The 13133-nt window shown below is 44.6% G+C and overlaps 1 protein-coding gene across 2 annotated transcripts in view; it reads left to right on the top strand.

The window, feature by feature from the left end:
• TNKS (tankyrase) overlaps positions 1-13133 on the top strand; it is a 287701-nt gene that overhangs the window by 54172 nt on the left and 220396 nt on the right. The window contains exons 3-4 of one of the 2 annotated variants that reach the window (XM_073340168.2): positions 1164-1226; positions 4257-4352. In XM_073340168.2, the coding sequence (XP_073196269.1) occupies positions 1164-1226; positions 4257-4352 (159 nt within the window). The remainder of the gene's footprint in view (positions 1-1163; positions 1227-4256; positions 4353-13133) is intronic. The other variant, XM_073340169.2, reaches the window with a different exon arrangement.

Raw genomic sequence — 13133 nt, 5'->3', positions numbered from 1 at the left:
ATCCATCCTCTTTGGAACCCCCTTTCAGGTAGTTGAAAGCAGCTATCAAATCCCCTCTCATTCTTCTCTTCTGCAGACTAAACAATCCCAGTTCCTTCAGCTTCTCCTCATAAGTCATGTGTTCCAGTCCCCTAATAATTCTTGTTTCCCTCCGCTGGACGCTTTCCAATTTTTTCACATCCTTCTTGTAGTGTAGCGCCCAAAACTGGACACAGTACTCCAGATGAGTCCTCACCAATGTCGTATAGAGGGGAATGATCACGTCCCTCGATCTGCTGGCAATACTCTTACTTATACATCCCAAAATGCCATTGGCCTTCTTGGCAACAGGGGCACACTGTTGACTCACTGTGGTCTTGTAGTTACTCAGGAAAGCTTTCATTGAGTCTTGCCAGGGAAAATTTGGAAAGGTAAGAATACAGTATATTTAAATGTGAAATCATTTACTCACTATTTTTTAAAGGGAAGACAAATTTTTGACCGCAAAATGATCAAGTTCAGTCGTTTTGAAAATAACCATGCCAAGCGGCATTAGATCAAGTGGTGAGGCCATGTCTACACTTCCAAGCTTATAGGAGCACAGCTGTACTACTGTAAGAGTGCTCTTATAGCCACGTCATGCTGGTGGGAGAGAGTTCTTCTGTTGACATAATAAAACCAGCTTTATAAGCAGCGGTAGCTGTGTTAGCGGGAGAGCGTCTCCCACTGACATATAATTGTGCACACAAGCGCTTATGCTGGCAGAAGTTATGTGGCTCGGGCGTATGTTTTCTCACCCCTGAGTGACAGAAGTTTTGCTGACATAAGTGCTAGTGTAGACACGGCCTTATTTTCAGGGTTCATCCTGCTATATCAAGTTGGGAGTAGCCTGAAGCACTTAACAGCAGCTGTAATTCATGCTCTATGTAACTTTATAACTCTCATTTTTTTGGGGGGAGAAGGGAATCTGACCTTTGTTAACTATCTGTTGTACTGATTGCTGTAGTAAGAAATGTAATTAAAACAATCTTATGTGTCATGTGAAGAAATGTGAGGCATCAGTGAAGACCAGCAATCTATATAAGTTAAGAATCATAATGATGGTGAATGCAGTTGAATTCCATGTAAAGCTTTTGGATAGTTAAGTTTACAGGATTTTGATTTTTCTCATCTTTTATATAAAGGATCAGTTAAAAGAAAACTGTTCTGTACTGGTTTTACAAAAGTTTGTGAAAAAGGCCTAATGGGTAAGTAATGGTATTGTTTATACCTGTTTATTTTGACTGCCAGACTTTAAAAAAAGTTTGAATTAAATACAAATTTGGAAGGGGATACTGTCTAGTGGTATTTCTGTATTGTGGAGCTACAAAATGGGATTTTCGCTCTGCAGTAATTCTGCATTATGATGCAGTCTTTAATTATGTGATTGCATACTAATTTTTCCCCCCACAGGACCCCTGCTTCATACAGTGCACAGGATGGGACCTGCTCTGGGAATGAATCAGGGTTGTGTAGTAAAAGAGGCAATTGTCTGTAGGACCCCTGCCTTGTGTTGCTGAAATTGGAAGGTGTGTGGTGAATGAGGTAGAAGAATACAGGAGGATTGTTTCATGATTAAGGCACCAGAGGGCAATGGGAAGCGTTTTGCCAGTGGGTTTCACAGATGTCTGGTGGCAGCGGAGCAGACTCAGAAATTTTGTATTCCATTTTAGGTTCCAGAGGGGAGAATAGGGAGTATACTCCAGTGGTCACAGACCCTTCTGCATTTGTCACCTCCGGCCTGTCTCTGTTCCAGTCTCCCAATCTAGTTAGTCCTAATCTCCATACACCCACCCCACCCTACCCCCGATGACTCCTCTCATCACACTTTTGGGGTATGTCTACACTGCCCACGTTACAGCACGGCTGCAGCAGTGCAGTGATGTGGGCAGTCTAGTCATACTTTATGGCCGGGGAAAGAGCTCTCCCGGTGATAAAAAAGTAACCACCCTGAACAAGCAGCGGTAGCTTTATCGCTGGGAGTGCTGTCTATACTAGCGCTTTTCAGTGCTAAAACTTTTGTCGCTCAGGGGTATGTTTTTTTTCACACCCTTGACCAACTAAAGTTTTAGCGCTGAAAGTGGCAGTGTAAACACAGCCCCACTCTCCTTTCGCAGCCAGCCCTTTTCTCCCACAGCAAACTCCCTGTTAGATTTCCACTTGCTTCCCTGCACCTGCCATCCCCAAACCCTGGCTTCTCTGGGGTCCTCATCCAGTCTTGGTTGTCTGTCCCTTCTAGCCCCTTTCCAATCTCTGTCCCTCTGCCCCAGCTCCTTGTCTTAGTCTTCCTGCCTAGCGAGTTCCAGTCCCCTGTCCCCAACCTTCTCATCTGATCTCTCTCTCCCCTTAGTATTCTACCCTCTGCTTCTCCCCTCCATCTCTCAGTCTCAATACCCTTTCCCTGGCTCCTTGTACCAATCTGCTCCCTTCCCTCGGTCCAGGTCTTGTCTCCTCTGCATCTGAGACAGGTTGCTTTTTTCCTCCATGATACCTGGGCATAGTAGAGGGAGCATTGACAGTGCAGACTGTCTCCCTTTCCTCATTTTTCTGCCTGGTGCCACCGGGATCAGCAGTTACAGGGAAACTCTAACAAAGTTTCTTCTGAGCATTTGCTAAGATTATTCAAAGGCTCATAATGTGGCCAAATTTTGAGTTTCCTGCCCAGAACAGCAAAAGGCACATCTCTGACACCAGAACCCATGTGCCCCCTGCCACATTTCAGGTCCCTGTTCTAAAGCATGAAAGTACTAGAGCTTTTCAACAAAACAGCTGTATGACTTTAACATGGGCAAAACAACATCTTTCTTCAGTCTTTTATTCTTTGAAACAAACTACTTTTGTTGAAACTTTCACCCAAAAATTAAGACTGAGGCAGAAGCCTGGCATAGGAAATTTCAGCCTAAATGATTAAAGTTTAGCAAAGTTATAAACAACTAAAACCAGGGTCGTCTTATGGGAATATGTCAGACAGACTTCAGTGTAGGTGGTGCTCCTAGCTCAATCTGTAATAAAGCAGGTGTTTTCTTTGAAGAATCTCTCACTGGTTAGATATGATTATTACTGACTAGTTGGTTTTGTGCTGGATCACTTAATATTCTCTTTCTGGAATCCTGTCAGTTAAATGTTTGGGGTTTTATCAGTTGCAAGATGAAATACCTCCCAGTACTTTTTCATCATAAATCCATTGTAGTCTTGCAGCTTCACGATGAGCATTGTTGCTTGAGCTGCCCCAAACACCTGCTTTTCTTCTTACCTATAGTGTTCTTGAGACTGATTCTGCACTGTCATGGACACTCTACTATCATTCACACCTGTGTAAAGTGGGTATAAAATGGTCATTCAGAATTGGTAGCATTTTACTTACTTTGTGCAGTATACAGGGCAGTGGACAATTGGTCTCCTGGTATTTAATATTTGATGTTGGTGTGTGGACTTCACTATTTGTCATCCCATTCTTTAGGAAATGTTTTGGTCTTGAAAGCAAAAGGCCTGAACTGTATTACTGTAGTTATTTTTGTTTAAGATTGCTTAAGTGTGGAATATCCATTTCCAGTTTCTTGCAAAGGGTCTTGTAGGATATTGCTACAGTGAATTACCACATACATGCCTATGGTTGTATACTGCTCTCTGCTTCAGATATTTTTATGTAATTGAATTTTTGTTTCAGTAGAAAAAAATATTGTGGAGGGTAGTAACTTCTGAGCATCCAGATTGCAGGGTACCAGAATAGCACACATTACCCTACTTGTTACAAATTTTGGACACCGAGAGTATGTTGTGGTAAGGTTTCTCTGTAAATGGTGAGCCACTAAAAGACTTGAGCATTACTACTGTTCTGAGATAGAAGGATCTGGATATTCAGCAGTAAAAGGAGCAGCAGCAGCAGCAGCAACAGCGGTAGTAAAGACAGAGCAGGTTCCACAGTTAGCATATTTCACAGTATGAGTCAATGTGAACACAGCTTCCCAGATAGCTGCCTGCAGGAGGGAATGAAAACTGTATATTGAAAAAATATTCAGGTTTCATGATTATGATGCTAAGTCATGTGATCTTTACTATACCTTAAGTTGCCAACTTAGCTTTACTCAAGAGAGGATCCTTTGCTGCAGTGTATTTAAAAAAAAACAGGGAAAATTGTGCAATGTGTGTTTATGCTTACACCATGCCGAGGAGACCCTTACCAGTAAATAATCTGTGTGTCCCTGAGGTAAGATCTTGTTTCTGCTTTCCCTGCACAGTGCTGCTGCAGCACGGAGCTGATCCAAACATTCGGAACACTGATGGGAAATCAGCACTGGACCTGGCAGATCCTTCAGCAAAAGCTGTACTCACAGGTAAGAGTCATAAGTTTCTATTGAATTGTCTTCTATAGTTCATTGTGTATATACCTCTTCAGCATAGAAGGAGCAAAAATGTATGTGTCGTTATCAGGTTCCTTATTGAGTGGATATAACTGCCATTAATTGCCATGCTTCCAGAGGTTTGAATTGCTTATTTCACTTATTTGAGAGAATTATGTAATTAGAAAACATCATTCATTATTCACTGCATTTTTATCACTAGCCTTCATATGGGTTGAATTGCAGCCTGCATCCCCTGCCCAAAAAAAAAAAGTGTCAATTACTCAACAGTGAAGGTCTTAAAACAATCAAGGACGTTTGTATTACTGTAATAGTAGCTGTGATCAGAAAGGTAACCTGCTACCTTATAGCTTAAATCAATATTTGCTATGGATTTGTGTGCTGCTCTTCTTCCTCCTCATCATTAGCCATTTAGATATAAATGATGGGCGACACTGAATTCTGTGGGCTATTAACCTAACCATTAAAGAATACTTTGCACATTGTTTTTTACGAATGTAATGTTTTTATATACTTATATTTTTATATATAATATTCATTAATTACTTTAAAATATCAGTGACCATTAAAAATTAGTATCCTATGGAAGAGTTGTATGTCCAGAGTTCATATACGTTTTGTGCTGGTTTTGTTTTAAGTGATTTTTAGGAAATAGAGGTTAGAAGGAGATAAATGTGGCTATAAAAGCATATTAGGCTGGGGATTAGATTCAGCAGTTGACCCTCATTGTCAACAACTAGCTATTTTTTTCCCTAGTGTTTTATTTGTCTTTGCACTCTTCCCTCCTCTTTTGTATTGACCAGTTAATGTGTAGTTGATCTGCTAATGCAAAACACATCTCTCCTTGTGCATGTTTATGTTTAGGAAGGGAGAATACAGCTCCCATCACATTCGGTCAGTAAACATTTCCCCCCTTTCTTTTTTCTCCCAGTACACTGTTATACATTATCTGATCTGAAGTGAACTGAGTGTGTTTGTGGAACAAAGCTCTTTAAACATGACTTAGTTTAATTACTGTGCCTCAAATTTAAAGAGACTCCTGTAGTGTTAACATTAATGATAACTGTGCTAGTCAGGTTAATCTGATTTTTGTCAGTTAATAAAAGGTAAGGTATTACAGACACTGCATGCAGATAGGATATATGTGGGAATCAAGGCAACTTTAAAATAAACTACCTAGGAAGGGATTAATGTGAATGGAAAATTTAATTACAAGCTACACTGAAAATTTTCCGCTTTGGGGCCACTGATTCATGCCATCTTTTCAGGCTCTCCCTAAGGCCAACCTCAGGTGTCAGCAATAAATTTAGGAAGAGCTTTTGCAAAGGTGACCTCACTATGACGTGCCCCATTATCCATTTTAAGTACATGGGGATCTTTTTGCAGATTTCAGTGGGCATTGGATCAAGCTCATGTGCCTTTGGAAAAAGAGAACAGTCTGTTGTAGCAAGTGTGTATGGGCTGGAAGTGGCCTTCTGGAAGGCTGTAGACTCTCCCTGCGGTAAGCATAGTTTGCTGTATGGAGCTTGCAATTGTTCTTCCTTATCTCCTAGCACAGGAGTGCCCAATTGTTGCAGTACTGAGGGATACCTTGACAAATTGATGGAAGCTAAAGGTCTGCACCGAAGCTGCATATAAACTTCAAATATAAATAGAACCAAATTTGCTTGTATTCTTCCTTTGTAGATTAATAAAATGAGTTTTTGTTTTTTTTTTGTTTACTATCACTAGCAGTGAGAGCTTGAAGTTCCTCAGCTTTGTCCTGAAGGTGACCCTTGGCTACATTTTGGCCCTTCAGTTATATATTGTGCATCTGTGCCCTAGCTGTATACACTGGAAACACATCACCCTTCAGCTGGTATACAACAGAATTAATAGGTTTAAAAATGTTGAAGCTGGAATCCACCTAAATCAGAACTTCTTATTAATGACTGTTTTGTGGAGACTATTCATCTGCATATCTTCTCTGTTAAACTTCTGCTTTCCCATGTATTTCCAGTGTGCTACATCTTTAGGGGCTCTCCTCTGTTCACTGTCTTAAAGGGATTTGACAGAAAATTTTGGTGGCTCGAGCTTCACAATAGCCTTTGGCAGTAGTATTCTCTCTGAGATCAGATATAAATGTGTTAGAAGGTATTGTTTAGTGAGATGAGTACTAGATTACACTTCATTTACAGTATTTGTATGTTACATGGTGATATTTTTGGAGGTGCTCAATGTTTGATTAACATTGCTCCTGTTAAAGACAATGGTAAAACTCCTAACTTTAATGGGAGCAGAGTTGACTCAGGCTCGGTGTACAGTACGCGGTTATTTTGGAATTAGCCGAGTTAATTGGGGGGGAGGGATAGCTCAGTGGTTTGAGCATTGGCCTGCTAAACCCAGGGTTGTGAGTTCAAACCTTAGAATTATAGAATATCAGGGTTGGAAGGGACCTCAGGAGGTCATCTAGTCCAACCCCCTGCTCAAAGCAGGACCAATCCCCAACTAAATCATCCCGGCCAGGGCTTTGTCAAGCCTGACCTTAAAAATATCTAATGAAGGAGATTCCACCACCTCCCTAGGTAACGCATTCCAGTGTTTCATCACCCTCCTAGTGAAAAATTTTTCCTAATGTCCAACCTAAACCTCCCCCACTGCAACTTGAGACCATTACTCCTTGTTCTGTCATCTGCTACCACTGAGAACAGTCTAGATCCATCCTCTTTGGAACCCCCTTTCAGGTAGTTGAAAGCAGCTCTCAAATCCCCCCTCATTCTTCTCTTCCGTAGACTAAACAATCCCAGTTCCCTCAGCCTCTCCTCATAACTCATGTGTTCCAGTCCCCAAATCATTTTTGTTACCCTTCGCTGGACTCTTTCCAATTTTTCCACATCCTTCTTGTAGCGTGGGGCCCAAAACTGGACACAGTACTCCAGGTGAGGCCTCACCAATGTCGAATAGAGGGGAACGATCACGTCCCTCGATCTGCTGGCAGTGCCCCTACTTATGCATCCCAAAATGCCCTTGGCCTTCTCGGCAACAAGGGCACACTGTTGACTCATATCAAGCTTCTCGTCCACTGTAACCCTTAGGTCCTTTTCTGCCGAACTGTTGCCGAGCCATTCGGTCCCTAGTCTGTAGCGGTGCATGGGATTCTTCCATCCTAAGTGCAGGACTCTGCACATGTCCTTGTTGAACCTCCTCAGATTTCTTTTGGCCCAATCCTCTAATTTGTCTAGCGCCCTCTATATCCTATCCCTACCCTCCAGCGTTTCTACCTCTCCTCCCATTTTAGTGTCATCTGCAAACTTGCTGAGGGTGCAATCCACACCATCCTCCAGATCATTTATGAAGATATTGAACAAAACCAGCCCGAGGACTGACCCTCGGGTTAGGGTTACCCGATACACTTGATACCGGCTGCCAACTAAACATGGAGCCATCGATCACCTTGAGGGGGCCATTTAGGGATCTGGGGCAAAAACTGGGGATGGGTCCTGCTTTGAGCAGGGGGGTGGATTAGATGACCTCCTGAGGTCCCTTCCAACTCTGATATTCTATGATTCTATGAAGTAAAACGGATTCCGTCCACACGACCAAACCGGTTTTCAAAGGGCTCTTTAATCCAATTTCTGTACTCCACATCGGCAAGTGGAGTAGCGCTAAAATCGAGATTGCAGTTCTAGGTTATGGGTACCGTGGATGCAATTCGACGTTATTGGCCTCCGGGAGCTATTCCAGAATGCTCCCTTGTGACCGCTCTGGAAAACACTCTCAACGCCGATGCACTAGCCAGGTAGGCAGTAAAAGCCCAGGGAACTTTTGAATTTCATTTCCTGTTTGGTCACCATCAGCACAGTCCACCATCACAAGAGACCACAAAGTCCTGGATTTGCAGACGAGCTCCAGCATGGTCCGAATGGGAGGTACTGCATCTCATTGCATGTTGGGGAGACAAATCTGTTATGGCAGAACTATGCTCCAGAAAAAGAAACGCAAATATGTGTGCTAAAGTCTCCAGGGCCATGACAGAAAGAGGCTACTCCAGGGACACAGAGCAGTGTTGTACAAAAATCAAGGAGCTCAGGCAAGCGAACCAAAAAGCCAGAGAGGCGAATGGGCACTCTGGGTCACAGCCCCATACATGCTGCTTCTGCCGTGACCTACATGCAATTATGTGGGGTGACGCCACCACTACCCCACCACTGTCCGTGGACGTCTGCAAGGGGGGAGTTGCATGGAGTGACGAGGATGAGTTATTGGAGGACGAAGAGGAGGACAGGGCACAGGCGGCAAGTGGGGAATCAGTTTTCCTCCCCCCCAGCCAGGAACTATTCTTAATGCTGGAGCCAATAGCCTCCCCCCACTCCCAAGGCAGCCTCCTGGACCATGACCCTGGAGAAGGCACTTCTGGTGAGTACGAGTCTGATCGGAGCCTGGGGGTGGGGGAAAACCCAGCTGTGCTGGGCTGTTCGCGTTTAGTTTAAAGGGCTCATCCCTGCTCAGAGCCACATCGGAGCCACGCGGTGGGGGGAGGTGGCGTGTTGTGTAAAGCGATCATCCCAGAGAGCTTGCAGGCCCTCCTTTGATATGGCAAACCCACCAGGCATTGCTTGTTATGGGAAAAGGGGCCCGGCAGTTTGAAAGCATTGAAATGAATGCGGAAGAAGCAGAACCCTGTGTGCCCCTAGGGCTTACCATGTCTGCCTTCAAGCTGAATTCTGTTGCCCGGCCTGCTTACTCACACCAAAGTGTCAGGCACTTCAGCATAAGAGGCAAAATGTGACCTTGTACAGAAAGAACATGTGCTGTGTACTATGAATTGCTTGTTTCACTGAGAAAGAGTGTCCCCTTTGTTCTCTAAAATGTATCTTAAAATATTACCCTCCCTTTTTCTCCTCCCACAGGTGCAAATGTTACAACGCAGCTCCTATCTACTCTGTCCCAGAGGCTGGTCCAGATTAGAAGGCAGAAAAAACGAACTCGGGACGACATGTTCGTTGAGCTCATGCAGTCCTCCCGCACTGATAGGGCCCAGCTGAATGTGTGGAGGCAAACAATTGCAGAGTCCCATAAATCATTAAATGAACACGAAGAGAGGAGGGACGTGCGTGATGAGAGCAGGCAGGCAAGCCCACGGGGGAGCAAACTGACATGCTCCACTGTATGGTGGATCTAATGCGGGAAAGACAGTAGACCACAGACTGCCATTGCAGCCCCTGTATAACTGCCCTCCCTCCTCCCCAAGTTCCATAGCCTCCTCACCCAGATGCCCAAGAACACGGGGCGGGGGGGGAGGGGGGGGAAGGGAGGCTGCGGGGACCCACACACTCAACCCCAGAGGATTGCACAACCAGCAGAAAGCTGGCATATCCAAAATTTTGATTTGCTTTCCGGACTTGTCCTTCCCTCCTCCTCCACCCCCCGAACCCAATACCCCCCCTCCTCCCTGGTCTACCTTCTGATTTCTCTCAATGTGTTGTGCAACAAATAATAAAGAATGTTTTTTAAACAATTGTGACTATTTCTTTTCATATCTATAATATATATAAAATATGTATGAATGAAGGGGGCGGGTAACTTCAAGAGAAACCAGCTGTCACGCCGTACCCTGGCCAGTCATGAAACTGGCTTTCAAAGCTTCTCTGATGCGCAGCACGTGCTGCTGCGCTCTTCTAATCGCCCTGTTGTCTGGCTGTGTGAAATTGGCTGCCAGGCGAGTTTCCTCAACCTCCCACCCTACCGTTCGCATCTCCCCCTTACTCTCTCAGAGATTGTGGCGCACACAACAAGCAGCAATTACAATTGGCGTATTGGTTGTGCTGAGATCTAACCGAGTCAGTAAACAGCGCCAGTGCACTTCCAAATGTCCAAAAGCAGTTTTACCACCATTCTGCACTTGCTCAACCTATAGTTGAACTGCTCCTTACTACTGTCCAGGGTTCCTGTATATGATTTTATGAGCCTGGCATTAAGGGGTAGGCTGGGTCCCTGAGGATAACTATTGGCATTTCAACATCCCCAACAGTAATTTTCTGGTCAGGAAGTCCCTTCCTGCAGCTGTTCAAAGAGACCAGAGTTCCTGAAGATGCGAGCATCCTGTACCTTTCCCGGCCATCCAACGTTGATGTCAGTGAAATGTCCCTTGTGATCCACCAGTGCTTGCAGCACCATTGAAAAGTACCCCTTGCAGTTTACATACTGGGCGCCCTGGTGTTCCAGGGTCAAGATAGGGATATGCGTTCCATCTATTGCCCTGCAGCAGTTAGGGAACCCCAGCGCATTAAAGCCATCCACAATGGTCTGCACATTTCCCAAAGTCACTACCCTTGATAGAAGCTGGTCAATGATTGCGTTGGCTACTTGCATCACAGCAGCCCTCACAGTAGATTTGCCCACTCCTGACTGATGGGTAGCTGTCGGGCGTTGCAAGCTTCCACAGGGCTTTCGCCACTCCTTCTCAACTGTGAGGGCTGCTCTCATTTTGGTGTCTTTGCGCTTCAGGGCAGGGGACAGAAGTCACAAAGTTCCATGAAAGTGGCCCTACTCATGCTAAAGTTTCTCAGCCACTAGGAATCATCCCATACCCGCAACACTATGCGGTCCCACCAGTCTGTGCTTGTTTCCTGGGTCCAGAATCAGCATTCCACGGCATGAACCTGGCCCAACGCCACCATGATCTCCCAATCACCACATGCCGTGCTTCTAGGAACGTCTGTGTCCATGTCTTACATCAGTATAGTAATCGCGCTGTCGTCACTTCCTTGCCCGGTTTTGCATGTACTGCATCTATTGCTGGATAATGTGCGAGGTATTTACAATGGTCAGAACTGCAGCAGAGATCTGCTATGGCGCTTGCATGGGTAATCCTGGACAAATGGCATGAAAAGTAGGAGAGCAGAGTGGCAGTAGAAGAGGTGCTGTTTGGTTCACGATAGCCGAAAAAAGGCGGGAAATGGCTGTCTTCTGTAGCTTTCATGGAGGCGGGAGCCCAGGACAGACACCGAGCTTCTCCATGTTAGCATGGCAAGAGCGGGAGAGCAGAGTTGGTGGCGGAAGCTGTGCTGCTTGGTTCATGATGGCTGAGCAGAGTTGGCAGCGGAAGTGGTCGATGAGGAAGAGAGAGTGTAGATACTTAGAGATTACATAGAAAGACGAGAGGAAATGCGAGGTGGATTCGTAGTACCAGGAGAGAAGCGGTGCACCATACTGCACCATCTGCCGAAAGCAGTATGGCGTCTGCACGCCAAAAAGGCACAAAACAATTGTCTGCCGTAGCTTTCATGGAGGGAGGAGCGACTGATGACACACACCCAGAAACACCTGCAAGAATGTTTTTACCCCATCATGCACTGGGAGCTTAACCCAGAATTCCAGTGGGCGGCAGGAACTGTGGGATAGCTACCCACAGTGCACCGCTCTGACATTCGATGCTAGCCTCAGTACTGTGGACGCACTCTGCCAAATTCACGTGTTTTAGTGGGGACACACAAGACCGAATGTATAAAATCGCTTTCAAAAATTCAAATAGAATAATTTCATACTGTAGACATACCCTAATGCCAAGTGTATTGGAAAACTCATCCAAACCTTCATTATGCTTGTACCTTTAGAGCACTCACTTATTCAAGCAATGTTGATTTATTGCTGTTGTTCATGTAGGGTTTAAGTGTCCATGTGTGTAAAATGGTCACTGCTGCATAGCTTGAGAGACTGAGATTCCTCTTACAAACTCATTTATTTACCCAATGAATTTTGTGCATTGATACATGCTTTGGGAGTAAATTTCAGTGGTGAACTTTTTGTGAACTACAAATTAAAGAGAAAAAGTGAATAGAGAAGTCATCAATACACTGGCTAAGTCATAAAAGAAATACTTCAGACAGATTTATGAAAAGAAAAAACTCCCATTAGCTCAATAATGGGAGTTTCATACTTTCTTTCCATGTAGATTGCATTTCCAGCAATATTAAGCACAGTGGCGGCAATTGTCGAAGCCACAGTGATTCCATTTTCTTCATCTTCCAGACTAGGAAAATGTATTTACCACCCCGTCTCTCAGTCTGGGGGAAGGGTATGTAATGCAAGGCTTTCAGGGAAGACTTCCAGCTTCTCTTCTAATACATTTTCTTAAAATGTGTACAAAGAAGACACAATGCAAATGAGGGACCAATTTTATGATGGAAATGGCATTCTAAAGTTTGCTCTAAAATTGAAACTGAGTCTAAAACAGTTTAATTTCTCTAACGTCAGTTAAGTAAACACCCAGATTTGGCTCCTGAAAATAATTGTATATCCATCCAGAGGATGGAAATTGTGTTCTGATACCTACACTCAGAAACAAGCTTCCCTTCCTTCTGCAAGTAACCAAGTCATCCCTGGAGTGACACAAGCATTTCATGCCAGTGGTTAATTATCTCAATTTTTTAAAACTCCTCTGCCTTTCTTAGCAAAATACAGCCATCTCTAACGGTTTCTCCAAGCTGACTGAAGAAGGGTTTTTATCATTGTGATGGGGTGTACGTGCCTTGCACCCGTCACAAAAAGGTTAACTGTGCTTTGCAGGCTGAGGAAATCCCAAGCTTCTGACTCTGCTGAGCATGCTCAGCCTGGAGGCAAAGTGTAAAAGGAAGCAGCCCAACTCAGCCTGGGCAGGCAGCTGAAGTGGGAGGATGTAGACTGCAGGCTCTCTCCAGGGAGCTACTGCAGGCCCTGATTACAGAGCTATGGCACACAGAGGTCTAGGCAGACTCCAGGCTGCCTGATGAGCCC

This window comes from Lepidochelys kempii, chromosome 4 (assembly GCF_965140285.1).
Source record: "Lepidochelys kempii isolate rLepKem1 chromosome 4, rLepKem1.hap1, whole genome shotgun sequence".
NCBI classification, from domain to species: domain Eukaryota; kingdom Metazoa; phylum Chordata; order Testudines; family Cheloniidae; genus Lepidochelys; species Lepidochelys kempii.
Note: the sequence above shows the minus strand (reverse complement) of the source record. Positions and strands in the feature narration are given on the sequence as shown.